Source organism: Rattus norvegicus, chromosome 17, assembly GCF_036323735.1.
Source record: "Rattus norvegicus strain BN/NHsdMcwi chromosome 17, GRCr8, whole genome shotgun sequence".
Lineage (NCBI taxonomy): Eukaryota > Metazoa > Chordata > Mammalia > Rodentia > Muridae > Rattus > Rattus norvegicus.
This window is the reverse complement of record NC_086035.1, coordinates 23937728-23959091: the sequence shown is the minus strand read 5'-3', so window position 1 is coordinate 23959091 and position 21364 is coordinate 23937728. Positions and strand designations below refer to the sequence as shown.

The 21364-nt window shown below is 45.7% G+C and overlaps 2 protein-coding genes and 1 long non-coding RNA gene across 6 annotated transcripts; 2 read left to right on the top strand and 1 right to left on the bottom strand.

Moving 5' to 3' along the window:
• Positions 1-36: 36 nt before the first annotated feature.
• On the top strand, positions 37-11114 carry Pak1ip1 (PAK1 interacting protein 1). Its single transcript, NM_001037356.1, has 10 exons — positions 37-179; positions 2997-3159; positions 6479-6599; positions 6674-6748; positions 7221-7273; positions 7611-7756; positions 7841-7938; positions 9459-9558; positions 10399-10522; positions 10631-11114. The coding sequence occupies exons 1-10, from the start codon at positions 96-98 to the stop codon at positions 10813-10815; spliced, it is 1149 nt and encodes a 382-aa protein (NP_001032433.1). The 5' UTR covers positions 37-95; the 3' UTR covers positions 10816-11114.
• Positions 3211-13634, bottom strand: LOC134482840 (uncharacterized). The gene is made up of 2 exons (XR_010059450.1): positions 13496-13634; positions 3211-9454 (listed from the first exon to the last, which is right to left on the bottom strand). It is a non-coding gene; the product is annotated as an uncharacterized LOC134482840 (long non-coding RNA).
• Tmem14c (transmembrane protein 14C) lies at positions 13470-19591 on the top strand. 4 transcript variants are annotated; one of them, NM_001135169.2, is made up of 6 exons: positions 13470-13560; positions 14320-14378; positions 14881-14957; positions 15494-15595; positions 18178-18265; positions 19138-19591. In NM_001135169.2, the coding sequence occupies exons 2-6, from the start codon at positions 14356-14358 to the stop codon at positions 19190-19192; spliced, it is 345 nt and encodes a 114-aa protein (NP_001128641.1). In that variant the 5' UTR covers positions 13470-13560; positions 14320-14355; the 3' UTR covers positions 19193-19591. The 4 variants fall into 4 exon arrangements, with proteins under 4 accessions (NP_001128641.1, XP_006253839.1, XP_038951247.1 ...); XM_006253777.5 differs by lacking the exon at positions 13470-13560 and adding an exon at positions 13605-13742; XM_039095319.2 differs by lacking the exon at positions 13470-13560 and adding an exon at positions 13963-14099.
• The last annotated feature ends 1773 nt before the right edge of the window (positions 19592-21364 follow it).

The window sequence follows — 21364 nt, the reverse complement described above, 5'->3', positions numbered from 1 at the left end:
TGACGTATAATTTGCGCGCCGACTTCCGAAAGGCGGTCCTCCGCTTCCATTGGGTTCCCACGCCGGCTTCTCCGGCAAGGCACGTGTGCTGCTGAATGGAGCTGGTCGCTGGCAGCTACGAGCAGGTCCTCTTTGGGTTTACAGTGCACCGCGGGCCCGCGAAGAGTGGCCACCGGGAGGTGAGGCACCGCGAGTCCGGGGCTGCGGGGGACCGGCGGGCTGATTCCTCCCCGCCAGAACCGTGGCGTCTGTCGTTTATTGCTGGGTCCCCGTGGAGGACTTGTTGGAAAACGGACAGGTTTATGCAGATAATCCTAGCTCTGGAGAGGCTGAGACAGAAGGATAGTGAGCTCAGAGCTTGGGTAGAAGGATCCTGCTCTTTATAGAGTAGAGGCTTTTCAGAATGAGATAATATTCACTTGTTAAAGTAGATAAAATGTCCACAGAAGGAAACGAAAAATGTTCATGTCGATGGGGGGAGTAGATGAATGGTTGACAGAGGAGGTTGGGGCCAACTTACAGAAATGAAGTTTGGTGGGAGGACTGTTTTGGGGTGTTTTGTGTTTTTGCCTTGAAAGGTAACTATAGTCGACAGCAATTAATCGTATATTTTAAAGTAGTTACTGGAGAGTATTTTGAACTCAAAGACATAGTTCATCGTTGAGGGCATAGGTTGTCTTTTTCATACCTGATCTATGTGTGCATTGAAATCCCATTGTGCTCCATAAATATATACAGTTATATGGTAATTAAAAAGAAAAAAACTTAAAGTATTCTCAAGGCATGAAAAACTGGCAATTTTATAACATACATGAAAAATAAGGTGTGCATTTAAACTGACAATTACTATAGTTCTTCAAGTTCTAATGTAAAAATACCTTTACCTTTCACTGAGTTTCAATCCTGGTTAACAAACTTCAATAGAGCTGGTGAGATGGCTCAGCGGTTTAAGCGCTGGCTGTTCTTCCAGATCTGGTTTAATTTCCAGTCACCTACAGTGGCAGCTCACAACTGTAACCAACGGATCTGATACCCTCATACAGACATCTATACAGTCAAAACACCAATTACATAAAATAAAAGTTACATATAAAAGAAGTATTCCAACTGGATTGGGAGGAAGAAAGTGATGCAGACTTACTATTTACTGTGGGCAGGGGGAAATGTGCCAGAGCTGTGGATCCTGCTCTTGTAGCCTTCTTGGTCGAAGGAATGGCGAGCAAAAGAAATACAGGGAGGTAAAATGTAGCACAGTAAGAAATGTATTTTTGTCAGGTATGAAAATAAGATACAGTAAATTGCCAACATAATAGTCAAATAGAAAACAGGATTAGAAGTGTCACCTAGCAGGGCCCCACCCTTAATCCCAGCACTTAAACCCGGCAGAGGCAGGGGGATCTCCAGGCAAGGATGGTTTACACAGGGAAATTCTGTCTCAAAAACAAAACAAAACAAAACAACTCAAAAAACAAAAAATACCCAAACAAGCAAAAAAGAAAAAACAAATGTGATCCCTTAATACTCTAATGATTATTTCTTGAACAGTTGTACTTATCACCTACAAATCTTTTGTTGAGAATTCTTTTTTTTTTGTTGTTGTTGTTGTTGAGCTGGGGACCGAATCCAGGGCCTTGCGCTTCCTAGGCAAGCGCTCTACCACTGAGCTAAATCCCCAACCCTGAGAATTCTTTAGTGTGTGTTGTGGGTTTCTTGTTGTTGTTCTTGTTCTTGTTAAGTATACTCATTCCAGAAGTACAGCAACCCTGAGACTGATACAGCCATTCTCATCTTATAGATGAACAGTTGGGAGGTTTATAGGGCAAGAGACACTCAAAGCCCATGGTTTATGAATACAACATGTCAAGGTCCTCCAGATGTTTCCCAGGCTTATGTTGTTAACAATTCGGGGTGCTGCTTCTAAACCTAGCCAGTAACCAAGATAACCAATATTATTTATGTAATTTGAACAAACACATGATGTCTTGATATAAAGCTGTACCATGATTGAGTCAGGTGGCTCATGTCTGTAATCAGGAGGCTGAGGCTGGAGGATTCAGAGTTTAAATTTAAGCCAGCTGTCGTGGTACCTGTCTTTAATCCTAGCACTTGGGAGGACAGCCATAGCTACAATATGAGACCCTGGAGAGGGCACATGGGGGGACAAAAGGAAGCCTGCTGTTCCTGAGGAATGAATGGACTACCTGCTCTGTAGTTCTTTAGGACATGATATGTAGTGACTGACTTTAAGCATATGTAAAGAACTTTGCTGGTTTTGCTTTTTGGGTGGGGTTTTTTTTTTTTTCCTTCCCTGGTTTGTTTGGCTAATAAATTTTCCCATGGAGCTCCTTTAATTTGAAGAGCACTGCATTTGTGTGTGCCTTCTTCTGTTCTTTGCACTCATCCAGTCATGGTTCTCAGACCAGAAGTATATAGTAACAAGCATCTGGTCCCCAAGACAAATTACTAGCAGTTCTCTAGGGCTCGTGGTAGTTCTTCTACACACACACACACACTATATATATATAATCCTGTTGTTTTCCTTAAGGGCTTATCATGGTTATCTCTGTATCTTCACATTAACGTGTTTTCTATCTCTTTTCTTAAAGTGAAAGTATTATTTGAACACAGACTTCTCTGTTTATTGTTTTTTCTACTACCCATAGTGGTATCGAGCATATATAATAGAATAGTTACATAGACATAGAGAAAGTGGGCAGTTATTGGAATTAATCTACATAAAAATTGAACATTTGAATAAATTACTGACATGGACGTCTATGGGATCTACGTTACTGGGATCTGGAAGCATGTTCCTGAGTTCATCTCTCCTTACACTCCTTATTCAGCTCTTGGGTCCTTTTTTGTCCTTTAATTTGTGTATTATTACATAGTTTTTCTCCACTCGCAGGATCCGCTGCTTGCTTCTCAGATTGTGGAACTATATTTTCAGAGAACTGTGTTGTGACTGTGCTGTTGATTACGTGTTTCTTTCTCAGACATGGACTCCTGTGGCTGACTTCACTCACCATGCGCACACTGCCTCCCTGTCAGCGGTGGCAGCCAACAATCGCTATGTGGTCACTGGCAGCAAAGATGAGACCATTCACATTTATGACATGAAAAAGAAGGTAGAGCATGGGGCTCTGGTGCATCACAGTGGTAAGTCTGTCCGAGTGTCCTGCCGCAGCGAAGACGCACCATGATCCAGGCGTCTGTGTGTGTGTGTGTGTGTGTGTGTGTGTGTGTGTGTGTGTGTGTGTGTGTGAGAGAGAGAGAGAGAGAGAGAGAGAGAGAGAGAGAGAGAGAGAGAAATAATGAAACACAGTTCCACATGATTTAGGCAACTGGTGCTGGGCCAAACTTTGAGAGTCTGGCACCAGTTCATTTTTTTAGCCATATTTAAGCATACCGAAGTTTTGAAAAAAGTCTTTGGTTACTAGTTAATTCCGGGGCTGGAGAGATGGCTCAGCGGTTAAGAGCACTGACTGCTCTTCCAGAGGTCCTGAGTTCAATTCCCAGCAACCACGTGTTGGCTCACAGTCATCTGTTATGGGATCAGATGCCCTCTTCTGGTGTGTTTGAAGACAGCTACAAGATATTCACATAAAATAAATAAATCTTAAAAACAGAAAAAAAATCCAGTTAACTCTGTCCCATGTGTACAACAAAGCTTAAGACATGTTTACGTTGGAGATCTTTACAAAGTCAAGATGGCTTCTTCATAAGATGGTTCTGTTGACTTCGAATCAGTGCTCAAGTGTAGGGCCTATGGAGAATGACTGAGGTAAACACACCCTGTGGGCGCCAGCACTGGCCTCACTCTAAGACAGCATAGAGGTCTCTCAGGCTGTTGGAAGCACAAGTGATATCTCTGACAAGGATGACTTTTTGGCCTTAGAAGTAGGCTCAGGTTTTAGGGAGGAGGGGCAAGTCTGGCATAAACAAACTTGATTGTATGGGGATACAGCAGAGCCTGGATCAACAAGTAGCAAAGCATTACCAGGTTGTGAACTACACTTCCCCCAGCATTCCAGGAGAGCAGCCACAGGCCTTCCTTTGGAAAGAAGCTGTGTGTTCGCACGGGGACTTTTCACCCTCTACAATGGAGCTGTAGCTGAGCTGAACTGCAGGCAGCAGAGATGTGGGGCCTTTCAAAGCCCACTCCCAGGGACATGCCTCCTAATCTTCACCATTCTTGTCAAACACTTCTGCTCCCTGTTGACTAAGCATGCCAATGTATGAACTAGGGGGATGAGGTATTCCTGTTTAAACCACCCCAAAGTTATAGCCTTTAGGATACGTGGGGGTATTACCACTTTATAGTTGAATTCAGTTCTATCTGGGACTGATTGGTGAATGTCTCTACCGTGTCCAGAGTGTGTGATGGGAGAAGAAGTTGTCTCATGTCTCATGTAGGGTTTCTATTGCTGTGAAGAGATACCATGATCACAGTAATTCTTACAAAGGAAAACATTTAATTAGGAATGGCTTATGGTTCAGAGGTTCAATCTGTTCTTGTCATGGCTGGAAGCATGGTGGCATGCTGACACATACGGTGTTGCAAAGGTTGCTGGGGGTTTCCAGATTTGACAGGCAGCAGGAAGAGCAAGTGACACTGGGTCTGCCTTGAGCACTTGAAACCTCAGAGCCCACCCCAGTGCCACACTTCTTTTAACAGGGCCACACATACGCCAGCAAAGCCACACCTCCTAATTGTGCCTTTCCCTATGAACTGTGGGTGCCATTGTTGCTGAAACTACCACACAAATGAAGGGAAAAGTTGGTCCTTATCCTTAGGTCACTTTCCTGTCCTATCAGGCAGGGAGGTAGGCAGGCTTTTCTGTAGTCTCAGTGCACCTGCAGCATGCTTACCACAGAGGACCTGAGGTGTGCCGGAGTGAAGAACAGAGGAGCAGAGGGCCAGGGAGGAGGCACTGCACACTGCCTGTGCAAGGTTGCCCAACATAGAGGCACATGCAGGGGTGAGGAGAGTAACTGGTTTTTATTTAGTCGCATTTTCCATGTAACAGGTGAAGGTAAAGGCAGAGGAGAGCTCAGCATTCATTTAATTTGTTTTTAGCTTGAGGAGCTTCGCCAGAGCTTCTCCGATTAAGAAAGGCATATTAAAATAAGCCCCTTTCTTCCCTTTTAATGTTTTAAGGTTATGCACCGACTATTGGTTTCTAGGATTTAAACTGGAATGATAGACACTTGCTTCTAGCAGAGTTGCAGAGCATCTTTGCCAAGTGCTTCGCTCTCCAGCCGAAGCTGGGCTCTGAGTAACCTCTCCATGCAGGGTTATACATTCAGCAGTCAGAAGGGACTTAGACGGATGCGTGCAGTAGGGACCCTGCTCTCCTCCCTGCCTTGTATAAGTCCCGTTCTTTTCAAATAGTAATAGGTAAGTTCTTGTCTTGGGGTAGGTGGGAGTCCTGGATAGAAGGAGCAGGCATGAGGAGGTAGAGTTACTAGAGGATGACAGGAGGTGAAGAGATGGAAATAGTGGCCAGGTCTTTTCAGTTACATTCTGCAGAGGACCAAATCGTCAGTGTTGAGGCCTTGTGGGCCTTGTGCATGGCCCATGTTATGGTCACTCAGCTCTGCAGGAGCAGTGTGTCCTTGGAGAGTGAACTGTGACTGCTGTACAGTTCCTACAGACTTCAATGACATTGCAAAGGTGAAGGTGGGCTTTGAACAGCTTTGTGGCCAGAAGTTTGTAATGTTTTCCATCACCACCCCTCCTTGGTCTTTTAGTATTTGATTGGGGAGAGGAAGGTTTGGGAGAACAAGGCTTCAGTTGGTGTTGGGAAGTGAAGGTTCTGAAGTGATTGAAACGATTAAGGAAGGTTTGTTAGCCACAGAGCTGGACCAGTAACATTTTATAGCATCGTTACTAACTTCTGACGGCAGTAAATGAGAAGAGTGCAGACATAAACCACAACTGGCCATTAGTCGTGATTGGATAGGTGGCTCAAACTTAGAAAGTAGGAGTCATGGCTCAGCGTGCTGAAACATCTGCATACACTTAAAGCTGCATTCTCTTTTTGACTTTGTATTTTTGAAACAGGGTTCTCTGTAAAGCCCTGGCTTTCTGGAACTTGCCCTGTAGACCAGGTTGGACTCGTCTCAGAGATCTGCCTGTCATGGGATTAAAGGTATGCGCCAGCTCTGCCAGCCTAAAGCTGCTGCCTTACACTGGTATTATACCCTGCTTAGTATGTACAGAGGCTCTTGAGTTTAGTCTCCCAGAGCCACCAAAGCAAATGAAAACTGTTGGTTTTAATATGAAAAACTTGAATTCTTTACCTAAACCTTTAAGGTATGATTCTGTAGTACTAAGGTGTTGGTTGTGTTTTCGTGGTACTACGGATTGAACATGGGTCTGTGTGTTCTTCTCAGAGCCACTTCCAAACTGCAGTCATCTTCCCGAGCTTCCAGTCAGAAATGGATTAATTTTGCTTCTCTTGCTTTTTCACAGGCACAGTAACTTGCCTGAAATTCTATGGCAGCCGGCACTTAATCAGTGGAGCAGAAGATGGGCTCATCTGTGTCTGGGATGCAAAGAAATGGGAGTGCCTGAAGTCCATTAAAGCTCACAGGTGAGGCCACGTGCTCCTGTGGGCAGTCTTGCAAGGCCACTCAAGCTGAGGCCTGACTGTCGGTTTCCTTTTAGGGGACATGTGACTTTCCTTTCTATCCACCCGTCTGGCAAGTTGGCTCTGTCTGTTGGTACTGATAAGACATTAAGGTAAGTTATAAATGCCCAAGGGCGTCTTTACTAATATATTTTTTACTTGGTAATAACAAGATACTGTGTCCGTGTTGTTCCGAAATTTTCAGCCATTTAAGTTACTGTAATAACAAGGGCAAAATAGAGAGTCAGTGAACTATTTCATAAAGATGATGTAGAAACAGTCTGTATTGGCCAGGCAAGGTGGTACACATATTTAACCCCAGCGTTCAGGGGCCAAAGGCAGTCTGGTCTCTGAATCTGAGGCCAGCCTGGTCTACACAGCAAGTTGAGGAGGAGAGGGACCCTGAAGGGAAATGCTTAGGAGATAAAATGCTTAGGGCTGAGCTTTAATCATGCTGGAAGGAAAATACAGACAAATGTCTACAGAGTAAATTGTGAGATTGTCCTGTGTGGAGGCCTGTTGTGCTTGTTTTGTCCTACTTAGTGACATAATGATCATGCTGTACACAAGCCTTCTGTTTTGCAGAACGTGGAATCTTGTAGAGGGAAGATCAGCTTTCATAAAAAATATAAAGCAAAGTGAGTATTTTGCACTTTTTACAATAACTATGAATGTATGCAGATACATTTTTATATATTTGTTATTTTATGTGTACGTTTTACAATAACTATGAATGTATGCAGACACATTTTTATATATTTATTATTTTATGTGAATGGGTGTTTTGCCCACATGTATGTTTGTGTACTACTTGGGTCCTTGGAACCTTGGATACCAAAAGATGACATCACATCCCCCGGAACTTGAATTACAGATGGTTGTGAACCACCGTGTGGGTGCTGGGCACCAAGCCAGGTTCCCCAGAAGAGCGGAGCCATCTCTCCAGCTGAAGATAAAAACATTTTTGCCTTACAGATGCTCACATAGTGGAGTGGTCCCCAAACGGAGAGAAGTACGTAGTTGTTGTGATGAATAAAGTGGATGTCTATCATCTGGACACGGCGTCTGTGAGCGGCACCCTCACAAATGGAAAGAGGATCTCTGCCATTACGTTTCTCTCAGTGAGTTCCGGAAAGCAGGGCTGGCAGTTTTGAGGTGTGAGAATTCCTGAGGACATTCTGGGCATTTTTTTTTTTTCCCCCTAGGACTCTGTCCTTGCAGTGGCTGGAGATGAAGAAGTTGTAAGGTTTTTTGACTGTGATACCCTAGTGTGCCTCTGTGAATTTAAAGCTCATGAAAACAGGTATTCTTTTTTCTTTTTTTGAAGCAGTCTGTGTGTATGTATTCTTACTGAATGTTAACAGTCAATACTTTCATAAATCTCCGTGTGTGTGTCTGTGTGTGCGCGCGTGTGTGTGTTATGAGAAAGAAGGGTTAACAGATATGACATGCACATGATTGCTGGCATCTAAGGAGATGATGGAACTGTCATCTCCCTGAATTTCGTAATGCGAGAGGGTTGGTGTAGCAAGTCCTTTTGAGCTAAGCAAAAGCTAAGCAATGTTGAGCTTTGTTTCTGACCGCTCTTGTCCTTTTTAAAATTCCTTTGCCCATTTCCCCTTTCCCCTGCAGTTTTCCTCATTCCACACTTAAGGGAGCTCTCCCAAACCTGGACAGCAAACGACACGGAATGTGCCTTTCTTTTCTTTAGTATAATTTTGAGAAGGGTAATAGCATGTAACATTTTACACCAGTGTGGCCCATCAGCTATGTCTCAGTTCTGGCTTTCTGGGAATGGTTGTTTTGAGAAACCCGTGTCTGTGTAAACATCCAGTCCTTCAGCGAGTGCACAGGCAGTGCATCCCCAGATTAGAGAGCAAGCTTGTTTTAGGAAACCGGTGTCAATGTGTTCCTGACAGTGCTCCTTCCCTGCTTGTTCAGTGATGATCTAAGCAGTCGGGGGCCTGTGTTCCCTGGACACACTGTAGTAAGGAAGTGGCCGAATGGCTTTGTTAAGTGAGCTTCATTCCGGGCCTGTTTACTTTGTTTACTTAGAGAAAATTTGAAAGGCTGACAGGCCATAGAGCCACCATGTCACCTCAGCACTGGTCTGTGTCCATTTGTATCCCCACTCTGTGGTTTTAATTCTTCTGTTGTGATCACGTGCTGTGCGTCTGTGATAGTGTCTGGGGGCACCCTACAGTGTGTGTGTGTAGGACAGAAGACAAGTGCTATGGGCTGCGTCTTTCCTTTTGCATTCAATAGTGTTTTAGAGATTGAAGTCAGGGAGCCATTGTGCCAGTTCCATCAGTGCTACTCTGTAGTAAATTTACAGTTTTAAGGGTTTTTAGACCTGGAAATAGCATGTTTCACTTCCATTTGAAACATTTGTCCAGTAGAAATGGAAGGCGAGTGGTGTGTTAGGCCATCCAGAAACTAAAAGGCAGCATAGACTAGAAGTGGTGCTTGCCCTGGAGTTGGAGAAACCCATTCTTCTCTCCTCTTCATGAGCCTGTAGTCAGCTTCTCTCCTGTCTGGACGTGCAGTTGCTTAGTTCCAGGCTTCATCCTGCATATCCTTATTTCCTGGACTCCTGGATTTCCTGAGCGTTTGTGGTTGTCACTTCTCTTTAGATATGGACAGTTTTTCCTCACAATTCAGCCTGAAAATAACTCAATGGGAATATGCAGCATTTGTTAGATCTTAGGCTGCTGTTCACTGAATGATTTGGAAACACTTGAAACTTTGGTAAAGCAAGAGGGTGTGTTTATGATATTATGCCCTCTAGAAGAAATGATCTCCAGCATTGATGTTTCTCCCTAGGGTAAAAGACATGGTCAGTTTTGAAATCCCAGACCATCATGTTCTTGTCACAGCATCAAATGATGGCTTCATCAAAATGTGGACACTTACGCAGGATAAGGTCAGTGTTAACTACAGTGCAGGCTTGACTGTTGTCTTATTACACTGTGATATAATGGTAAGGCATTACTTTAAGTTAGCAGAGTGTTTGTTTAAGATTCAAAAAACATAGATCCTTAAACTTTTAAGTCTCTTCCTGTCATAACCTGTATTAGAGTTGTAAAGCTGGGGTTACTGCAGAACTGCCTGAGGCTGTGAGCGAATTAAGAGCGGGTCTTAGACCTGATCGTGAAAACCTGGCCTGCTGTTTTTGTGATTGGGGTCATCTTTATCTTAAAGATAAATACTAGTGAAAAAGATTGCCATTACCAAAGTCAATTCGAAAGTCTGGGTTGATTATGGAGCTACCAGAGTGGTGACCAGATAACCAGACTCCTTTACGCGCCTTGTAGTCTCAGTTCGGAATGATTTTGTCTCAACTCTGTGGATGTAGTCTGTTGAATGTCTATGGACGACATAATTTGTGTCCTAAGAATTTTACAACTTCTGGATCCTTTGAAGAAATTGTGAGTGGCCTGGTCAGAGCAACGATAAAGCATGGTTGTCAGCTCCTCTGAGTGCCACTGTGTCCTGCTCAGGAAGACACGGGCTTGCCTTACCTGACGGAAGGGCTGTGTTATGAGACGCATTGTCAGGTCACTTCATCAGTTCACACAGACTGGTATACACTGTACTTAGGGTGGGTCTGTAAGCCTAGTGTGGTGCTCTCATCCTGACCCTGACTAAACGCTCTCTTGTGGTATGTAATGGTGTACTCAAAACTCAGTTTAGATTGTTTGGTTATGGAAAGAGAAGCAACTGCTCTGCGTTAAGTATAAGGTTTCTTCCCCTTCTGTCTCAGAAAGCTCCCCCATCTCTGCTCTGTGAGACCAACACTGGTGCCAGGCTGACGTGTCTTGGCGTGTGGTTAGACCGAGGGACAGATGAGAAGGCGCGCCTCCCTCCAGCAACAGAGCCCTGCCCTGGTAAGTTAAGAGACTGAGCAGTCTCTTCCTCAGGGGTTGTTGAAGAGTCCAAATAACTTCACTTAACAGGGAGAAACAGTCCTTAATGCATCGTCTCATGTGTTTTAGACCAACCTAAGACGATCGAAAAGGAGTCTGCTGACAAAATTCAGGAAGAAGCGTCAGCACCTAATGCAGAGAAATCTGACCACACTGGTGGCAGCCAGCAGCCAACTAAAAGAAATAGCCCAGCGCCAGCCAAGAAGAGGAAAATGGCAAACGTGTCAGAAAAGAAGAGAAAAAAGAAAATGTGATTCACATGGCAATCCCAGACTCTCCTCCCCAACACAGTGTCTTTTTGACAGAATTCTCCTTTTTAAATATTATACTTAACTTTCCCATGTGAGAAACAAACAAACAAACAAAAAACTTTCTCCTTCTGGAGAAAATGTTCAGCTTAAAAAAAAAACCACTTTTAGGTGGTGCTCTGTTTTGTTAAGTGATAAAATTATTTTGGCAGATGGCATTTTATTATATATTGTAGTATATAGTGGTTGTATACTTTTTACTGTGCAGAGCAAGTAAAGATCTGAAAATACTGTATTTAAAATAATACAGTTTAAATATATTTATTTGGTGATACTTCGGATCAAACCCAGAGCCTTGCACGTCAGCTTTCCCTTTAGAAAGCCACCAGCACCTGTTAGAAAGTCTTTACCAGAAGTAGATGAAAGGGATTTTTCAGACAATCTCCTTCTAAGTAGTGGGTAACAAGCAAATTTAAGGGCAAGAAAACAACACTTCTCGTAACCTTCTCATGAGTCTTAATCTCACCTCACTTGTTGCCATGTTGGCTCAGTTTCACTATAACCCTCTGTTCCGATTGGTGTGGGACTGAGATGTGTCAGTGTGTGTGATGGTCTCAGAACAAGCCTAGCACACTGCAGGTACTTAATGACTACGACCTGTGGCATCAAACACTGTCGTCATAGAGTGTATTTTGTCAAGTGGCGGTACACACTTTTAAAGAAGCACTTAGGCAGGAGACAGGTAGATCTCTGAGTTCAAAGCCAGCTTAGTCTACAGAGCGAGCTCCAGGATAGAGCTACAAACATATAAATGACACCTTCAATGGATGTCAATTGCCTGAATGTCTCGAGATGTTAAAGGAATGGAAGCCCCAAGGGCATGGAGGGAGAAGTCAAAAGATTAAGTCTATGGGCCGGTAAGATGGCTTGGTGGATGTTGAGTGTACTTACCACTGAGCCCAAAGGCCTGAGTTCAGCTTCTGAAGCCCACAGTTGTGGAAGGATAAAACAGTCTCCCCACAACTTGTCTTCTGACCTCCACATTTGTACCACAACATGTGCTCCCTCTCCTGTCCCCACTCACAAAGTAATCTGTGACAAGAGTTTGGTTTTCTTATAAAAGATAACTTGGCTTTGGAAGGAGTTGTATGTAAACAATGTTTCAATTGCGTATGTGCGCATCCTTGTAACCCTGGTATTCATGAGGTAGAAGGGGTCCCGGAATCCAGGGTGTTTGAGACTGAGATCTTGTCTAAAGAGAAAAGCTAAAAACAACCATGGGCTGGCTTCAATAATACAGTTAGCTGGGATCTCCAGCTCGTCCAAGCTTATAACAATTCTGTGATTTGCTTGCAACTTGGAGCCTTGACCTTTCCCTAGTGCCTAGAGAAGTGTTCTATCTTCTACCTAGTCCTAGTTTACTTAGGGGATCCTTTTGTTCCAGACATCTGGGAATCTTGGTGCAGTCAGCCACTGCTATATCCATAGTGGCAAAGAATGGTCTCCCAAGAAGTGCACAGGTAGGGGAAGTGTATGAGGCTGGGATAGTAGTAACCCAGATGGCATGAGCCTGGAGCCTCAGTAACTCGGGGAGGTTCAGGAGAGGATCACTTGAGCCCAGGAATTCCAGGTCAACCTGGGCAATACAGACCCCCATCTTAGGGAAAACAAAGTAAATAGGAAAAGTGTTAAATAGTCCAAGATTCACAGACACCAAATTTATGTGAGACACTTAAGTATGATATACAGGAGTCGACATTCACAATTCATTACTAGGGGCATCACAAGCTCCGTATTAGGTCCTTGACTGAGTATCCACTGCAGCAAGACCCACAGTGCTCCAAGGGCCAGTAGGTAAGCACATCTCTGATGAAGTGTGTGATTCTGTCCTGCACTGCTGTCTGCTCCAGGTTGGCACCATCTTCATGAGGTCAGCTGTACCTGCTTGCCAAAATCCCACGTGGGCTTGACTGCTTACCTTCATTTATAAAAGGAGTGGAGAGGGTCGTGGGACCCCTTCACCTATATCCAGCTACGCCTCCCATTCAGTTTCATGTATTCTGCCCTAATTACATGTGACTTGAGGAAGGGCTAGAGTTTATATGTGGAGAGGGTTAGGACTGAGTCTACACAACCATAAGGAAGCCATCATTCACGAGGGGTCTTCCAGTGGGATGGTTTTAGGGGCTGAAACCTCTCAGCCGTGCTGGGTAAGGAACTTTAATAAACTCATTGGTTCCTCAGGTGAACTCTAGTTTGTAATAAGACCTGAGGAGTAGATGCTTAGGCTCTCCCAGGGCAAAATTTCTTAAAAATAGATTGGCTCTCTGTTTAAATGTCTCCACTCGCACACGGCAGTACATAAACTCTTGAGTTGCTCTGATTTGTGGTTGATATGCCTCTTCTACCAGCCTGGCACTCTCTCCTGATGGCTCTTATTTATCCCATTTTCCTTGTATCAAACTGGTTCATCAGCAGAGTGCAGACCCCTCAACCACACCTTTCCCAACCCGGAACCAAGCTACTCCCCCTCTTCTTGCAGAGCGCCAAGCCCATCCCACTTAACTAAAGCCCCGCCCAAGGTGATGCTCAGCCAATCCCCTCAGGTCCCGCCCATCCGTCTAAGCTCCGCCCCTCCTGCTAGGACGCAGCGTGCGCCGTGACGTCTACACACCCGGCTCCTGACCTCTGTTCCTGTGCTCCCGCCGTCGTCCTCCAGCGCAGGCCTCCGGGCTCCAGCTCCGGTGTTGGGTGTGTTCTTACTTTGCGGATTTTACCACCCTGGAATTGTTCCGTACGCGCAGGCGCGCGGGGCTCTCCCGTGCACTCTCTGCTGAGCTAGCGGACTGCCCGCCTCTCTAAAACGTCCTGTAACTGCGGTTCCGGGAGTGGAAACCTAAACGCGCGTGCGCTTCTTCCACGCCACGGAAACCGTAAGAGAGCAGGGGTCACTTTGTAGGGACGTAGCGCGTCCAATGCAGTTGCAACTCGGGTTCCCGTGCTTTTTTTTTTTTTTTTTTTTTTTTTTTTTTTGGTCCCTTAGTCCAGTCTAACAGGAGCTGAGGGTTGGATCCAAGAGTTTCTAAAAGTTTGCAAACTGATGAGTATTGAGGACGTTTCAGAGAAAGTAGCGTTTACCGTGATCCCTGGAGACGCTAAAAAGAGTAGAGACATAGACCATTTGTTTTCTGATTTAGCGATCCATTAGTTGATGAGACAGTCAGCCTGGTACCAGTCCAGAGCTTGTCAGTGACTCCTGCTCTCCTCCGTGGACCTGTGCTAGAGCGGAGGTTGTAATAAAAATGTTTGGTGTCTCTCCAGCGCTTAGTATACACGGAAGTGTTTTGCCTGCTACCGGGTTACCTTCAATGGGCAGCAGAGCTAGGGCGAGCAGTGGCTGTGTGTTCAAGGGCCAGTTGCATCCGCACCCAGTGCTTGTACCTTGAACTCATTTCTTCCTGACTGCTAGAGGCCTGTGTGTTCTTAACTGCTCCGACCTCTCCTCCACAGGTGCAGGCCTGGTGTGGTCTCCAAAGTGACTGAACAATGCAGAAGGACAGTGGCCCACTGTAAGTGCCCTATGACTCGGAATAGAATCACTTGGAGCTTCTAAAACCAGACATGTGAAATGAGCCTTTAGCTTGGCACTGCTCAGGGGGCAGCGTGGGTTGTGGCATGATCCTTGAACTAGCAGCCTGGGACCCGGACTTGAATCGAGTTCTGCCGCTGGCTAGTTCTCTCACCAAGCCTGCCACCTCGACTCTCTTTATTTCTGATTGTACCCTGGAAATGACAACCTCTCTGTCCCGGCCAATGATTTAAGCAGTTACATTTATTTATTTGTGTGGATGCGTTTGTGCCATGTTGCGTTTGTCCGGGTCAGAGGACAGTTTGTGGGAGTTGATCTTCTTCTATTATTACATGGATCCCTTGTAATGAAATCAAACTCAGGTTGCCAGCTTTGGGGGCGGGGGAAGGGCACACCATTCCCAAGGCTGGCCCCATCCAATGATTTTTGCAGGTTATATTTTAAACTTGGCTGTCACCGTCTTCTCCCTTTTGTCATTTCAGGGTTCCTTTACATTATTATGGTTTCGGCTATGCGGCCCTGGTGGCTACTGGTGGGATTATTGGCTATGCAAAAGCAGGTAAGCCTTTCCTCTTAATGGTCAGCTTAGTCCAGGGAAGTGTGGGTCCCCAGAGTCCTTGAAGCCTATGACTGCTTGACTCAGGTTTGCTTTAGGCCTTGAGTTTGTCCTGCATTGTCAAGCTTCTGGTTCTTCCTGCACCGGCCTCTGATTATCTGACTGATCTGAGCCAGGCACCTTCTCCTCTTTACGTACAGATAGGCAGGGGTGGTAGTGGGGGGTTGTTATCGAGCGTCGCCATACACCGTGCTGCCTTTCAGCTCCTCAAGCGGGAGACCTCTTGTCTCTCCTCTGTTTAACACAGGCTCCAGCCAGGACCTCATACGAGTCAGACAAGCACCGTGCTGAGTCACACCTCCTAGAGGAGGGAGGGCTGGGGGGATTAGACCCTGACTTCTGTGGTCCCCCATGCTGGGAACTCTAGCTAGAAGCTTCTTGAGGACAACCTCTCCCTGCAGGGGAGGGAGAGTCTTGTGTGTTCTTTATGTAATGTCTGACATCACAACACAGATGTATGCCTATTTGCTTCCCCCCAGGTAGTGTGCCGTCCCTGGCTGCTGGACTCTTCTTTGGGGGCCTGGCAGGCCTGGGTGCCTACCAGCTGTCTCAGGACCCCAGGAACGTGTGGGTTTTCCTAGGTAGGTTTGCCTCAGGCTCCGCTGCTGTGTTCTTCGTGGCCGTGAGACTCTGGTGGTTGTGTGTGGTAGGTTCTTTTTGCTTTTCAGCCGCTTCTGCCAAGCAGAGGGTGGGTTCCATCATGGAGAACCCTGGGTTGTTTCGGTTTTGTATACTGAATACAGAAGAGCTTCATACAGCATGGATTCCATCTTCCCAGTGAGATCTGTTTTAAACTGGGCAAGACAGCGTGTGCTCACTATTGGAGTTCCATACTGAGGACGGCCTGCTAGAAACTTAGGAGAAATCTCACACGCCTCACAAGGCCTGAGCTCACGTAACCTTTTCCCCATTTGGACATCTCTTTCATAGGCAGTTAATTGTGTAAGACACGGACCGACCTTGCACTGGGGAAGCATTAGTCTCAGGGGCAAGTCAGGTAATGTGACTGTGGAACTGTAGATAAAGTGCCCCGGGTGTAGCCCATGCAGGAAGGGGCAAAAGAAGATGACTTCTTATCGTAATCATGGTGTTTTCTGCCATGTTTTTCTTGGTCTCCGCCCGAGTACTAGCCGTTGCCCAGGGGCGTGGTACCTCTGTGCCTCTTACATGAACAGTGTAAGGACACATGCAAAGCTAACCCCCCAAAAGGTGTCACTGACAGCGTCACAGAGTGCGTCCTGCACACCAGCAGTGGGGTGGGGGGTGGGGGGCAGCTGTGGACTGTCGGAGGACTGAGAATATCCTGGGCTTCCGGTTCTTCTGAATGGCTTCCTCATCGTGCTCTGGAACGGCTCACACACCACTTCTGCCTCTGATCCCAGCATTCTGCTCCCCACAAGAAATCCCATGAGTACTTGATTGAAACAAGCAAACAGGCAAACCAGCAACCACTGACCATTGTGTCCCTTACACCTGCAGCTTCCAGGCCATCCCCTCTTCCGTTTCCCTCCCCTACCCGGGCTTTGGCTCCTGACTGTGAACTGTCTCAGGCCCATCGTTTATCTGTATCCCCGTGTAGGGTCTCCACACATGAGGTTCACATGTGTCTTAGTCAGGGTTTCTATTCCTGCACAAACATCAGGACCAAGAAGCAAGTTGGGGAGGAAAGGGTTTATTCAGCTTACACTTTCACGTTGCTGTTCATCACCAAAGGAAGTCAGGACTGGAACTCAAGCAGGTCAGGAAGCAGGAGCTGATGCAGAGGCCGTGGAGGGATGTTACTTACTGGCTTGCTTCCCCTGGTTTGCTCAGTTGCTTTCTTGTAGAACCCAGGACCACCAGCCCAGGGACGGCACCACCCACAATGGGCTGGGACCTCCCCTCTTGATCACTAATTGAGAAAATGCCTTACAGCTGGATCTCATGGAGGCATTTCCACAACTGAGGCTCCGTTCTCTGTGATTAACTCCAGCTTGTGTCAAGTTGACACCCAAAACCAGCCAGGATAGCATGTGATCAACTTTGACTTGTATAGATGAGGAAGGATCTTGGAGTGCACTTCCCTTTCAGTCACTGGCTTTTCCCTTCCCTTTCAGAAGCTTCTGTAAAGCCCACTTGTATTTTTCCCCACTTCTTCTCGAACACATCATGGATCCACTTCAGTCTTGTCCCCTTGACTGTGGAATGCTTTCCCAAGTCTCACAGGGACCTGGATCCGTACAAAGCTCCCTTTTTTCCCCCTCTAGTTCACATGGCCAGAGTCTATTCTCAGCCCAGATGACCAATGACCTTGTCACATGCACCATCCCGTCAGGGCCTTTGCGTGTACTAAGCTCCCCAGCCTAGCACACCCTTCTGTCAGCTCCTACATTCCTGCTCTCGTTGCAGACACTAAGTATGTGCTTCCTTAGTTAACCCTTTCGTAATATCCCTGACTCAAAGGCTGTGTGTGTAATATTTATTGTAGCACAACTTAGACTTCATGCGCGATTGTTGAAGCTGGCTTGCATCTTGAGGCTTGGAACCCTGGAAGGGTGGAGACATGTTGAGTCCAGTCAGGTCTCTAGCTTAACGCTTAAGGTCGGCATTTTTCTGTCAGAACAGCAAGTACTACCTTTACCAGTGGGGTAAAGAAGCCACACAGTGTTTTTGAAAAAGTGAAAACATTTATGACCGAAACAGAAGAGTGTTGAAAATGAGGCCCCGAAGGCTGCTGGGCTTGGGGAGATTAGCTCCCTTACTGACACCATGACAGTTGCCCAGCAGAGCGGTTGTTCCCAGTTTCAAAGAGCTGTCCTGATGGTAGGGCTTGTTCACAGCACAGGGGACCAGGAAACAGAGAGATTAGAAACCTGGGCCGGCTGCAGCCTTCAGGACACTTTAGTGCTATCTGTCCACTCCACAGACTCCGCAGTAGTGCCCTAACATGAGAACCAAGCACTGGAAGCAGGCTCTGGGGACAGTCAGAGTCAGCCATAGCGAAGTGTGAAGGGCCTTACTTGACCAGTATCTGTCCACAGACCTGAGTATTGTGGGCAGCATTGAAGCTTAGTTCTCCCCATCCCCTCATAGGGTGGATCCTGGGCCTCAAAAGGTGGATGGGATTTCACGTCTGTGTCCCTTGTGCATAGAACCTGATCATGTCGACTTTTCTCTTTCTTAGCTACGTCTGGGACTTTGGCTGGCATTATGGGGATGAGATTCTACAACTCTGGGAAATTTATGCCTGCAGGTTTGATCGCGGGAGCCAGGTACTTTTCCATCCCTCTTTGTGTGGACAATGTTTAGGGTTTTGCTCAAAGAGGTTTCCTGCAGTCAGGAATGTGTTCTTGTTGCTGTGCACGTGATCCTAGACTTCAACTCCCATTTTTAGGTTGGACGCAAGTAGCAAGTCTTCAAAAGCCTTTGTAGTTGATTGAGTACCTATGTGTAGTCATTCACCATAGAATGATCTTGAGGTTGTGCTGCGGACTGTCCTAGGCTTCCCTACATTACATTGTCACGCGCCCTTGTATGTGCCTGTGTGAGTCTGTCCACATTGGTTCCCTATTTCTTAGCTACTTGGGTGTCCTTGATTGAAAGTTTTGCTAAAGAGGATTTTTTTTTTTACTGAATCGATTTTCTAATTTTAATTGTAAAACTTAAACCAAACTGTCTTAGATCGACAAGTTCTTAAGTATGATAAATGCATTCCGGAGGAAGGAGAATTTAAAAAAACAAAACAAAACAATAAACTTGTCTGAGGGAAGTGGACGCCTGCTTGTCTTTGGCTGTGATTGTTATTGATCAAAGTCTTTTACACTGGAAACAAAAAAGTCTTCACAGATCAAAGTCACAACCACTAAACCAGGAGGCAGGAGACCTGGTGTGAATCAGCACTGTGGCCCCTGGGGTCTCTCTTGCCCTTTTTCAGCCTTCTAAGTTATTGGCATTGGCCTAGGAGTTCCGTGTGCCACTGTCAAGACTAGGTGTGCTTTTTCTCTACTTCCTCTGGCGGGGGGGGGGGGTGTTTTATTTTAGCACTTCTCACACACAGTTGTGAGGGACCTGCACACTTTGTTCCTTTAAAAAAGAAAGTCACCATTGTGTACTTTTCCTGATGACTTTTTTTTCCTTTGAACAGTTTGCTGATGGTTGCCAAACTTGGACTTAGTATGTTGAGTTCACCCCATCCATAGTAGCCATAGCCCTGCGTGGGCTCATGATGAGTTGACACTCTCCAGTCCTCCACATTACCACGCTGAAGAGATAAGAACAGCAAAGACCTACACTGAGCACATGGAGGCGAAGACGTGGTTACTATAGTGACCATTCAGAGACAGCGAGTGTCTGACCTCAGAGCTCACACTGCCTTCATGCGGCTTGTTCTTGTGTCATGATGTCTCGACTCTCTGTACTACTACATAAAGGGGTAAAATGTTGGGTGTCAACACTGGGGGCCCAGAGCTACACGTCCTGCCGGGAAGTTGTGAAATCTCTTGGTGACATTTGTGATGTGGGATCTTTTGCACAGGTCTGCTATGAAATTATGTTACGGCAACATTATCGGTGAAAATAAAGTTTTCTATTAAGAACAATTCTCTGATGTCACCTTTGTCAGAGGTGTCTGGGATGTAGCCTGAGACGTTGATTGGTTGTGGGCATGGCTGTAATCCCAGCATCTTAGATGTAGAAGTAGGAGGAGGATCCAGGGATCAGGGTCATATTCAGTTTTGTAACTTTGAAGCTAACCTATGCTATGTGAAACTGTGTCTCAAAAAAAACTGAAACCAAAACAAACAAACATGCACACAAAACCCTTTGAGAATTTCTAAGCTAGGCCTGTGTAATAAAAACAGGAACTTAGCTTATATGTCTTACAAGCAGCCTTAGCGTATTCAAATACAGTTTCCCTTTGTTTTGTTTTGTTTTGTTTTTTCCTTCTTTTTTTTTTTTTTTTTTTTTCTCGAAGCTGGGGACCGAACCCAGGGCCTTGCGCTTGCTAGGCAAGCGCTCTACCACTGAGCTAAATCCCCAACCCCCAGTTTCCCTTTGTAATTCTGAACTGCCTACCTCTGCTCACCACCCTGTCCCTACCTTCCAGTGCTGGGATTAGAGATGTGCCTCCCATCCAAGTTTTGAATACATGTATTATGTTTATAATAGATAGGATCTATCGTGACATATATATATGTGTTTTGTTCTGTTTTTGTTTTTTTTAAGGAAGGATCTTGCTACGTACCCCAGGGTGGCCTTGAACTCACAACTCTTCATTTTCCTAAGTGCTGGTATTGTAGGTGTACACGACTGTCTAAGACTTAGCATTCTTGAACTATAATGCCCAGAATTCTGTGCAACTGATCAGGGCACTGTATTCTGGACTGCATGTTTCTGAAATGGAGCCCCAACTCATTTTCTCATCTGAGACCCCAGATCTGACTGGTACATTAAAAGGACAGGTACTCGCCGGGGCTGTTACACAAATACTTTGGTTAGATCTGAGACGCTTCCTTAGTTCCTTGTCACAGCCATCACCTTCTACATGTAGTTCCAAGTCCATGGCATAAATAAAATAATAAACCCATTTACAATTGAGTGGTGCATGGTGGCTGCATTCTTCGGAGAAGCAGGTTTAAGTGATTATTTTGAGGTGTGGTTATGCCATGTTGCCCAGGCTGGTTGTGTATGGTTAAGATCAAATAATTCCCCTGCTTCAGCCTCCCAAGTGCCTGGTACTACAGGTGTGTCACCATTCCCAGCTTGAGTATTGTGTGTGGTGTTGAGGATCAAAAGTAGGGCCTTGTATGCACCAGATAAGCCTTAGCAATAATGCGTGCTGCTTCTTTATTTCCCTTCATTTTGTTCTTTTGATTCTGTGTGGCGGTGCTGAGCTGCCAACCCTGGGCCTCAGATGTGTTAGGCCAGTGTGCTACCTCGAGTTGCAAAGCAGTGGGGCTGCTGGGGTATTGGTTGATACCTCCAGACCTGTGAGCTAAAACACACCCTGTCCATGTTGGCCTTGTACAGGAAGAGAAACAAGGCTAAGAGGACATCATTTTTCATCATTCTGTGGCACTGGTGTTGGATTCCGAGCTTTGAGCGTGCCCGGCAAGCATTCTACCACTGAGCTGTTCCCAGCTCTGCTTGAGCTGAGTTTGAGGTAGAGTCTTGCCAAAAGTTGAGGCTGGCTTTGGATTTGTTTTATGTCCCAGAGAGGACCTGAAATTGCAATTGCTCTGCCCAAATATGGACTCGATGAAGATGTCCTTTAGTAAGTGACAATAAAAAAAAAGCTATGGAGCTAAGACTCATGGAGGAACTTTAAATACGTGATTGCGAAGTGGAAGTAGCCAGTCTGGGAAAAGTAACAT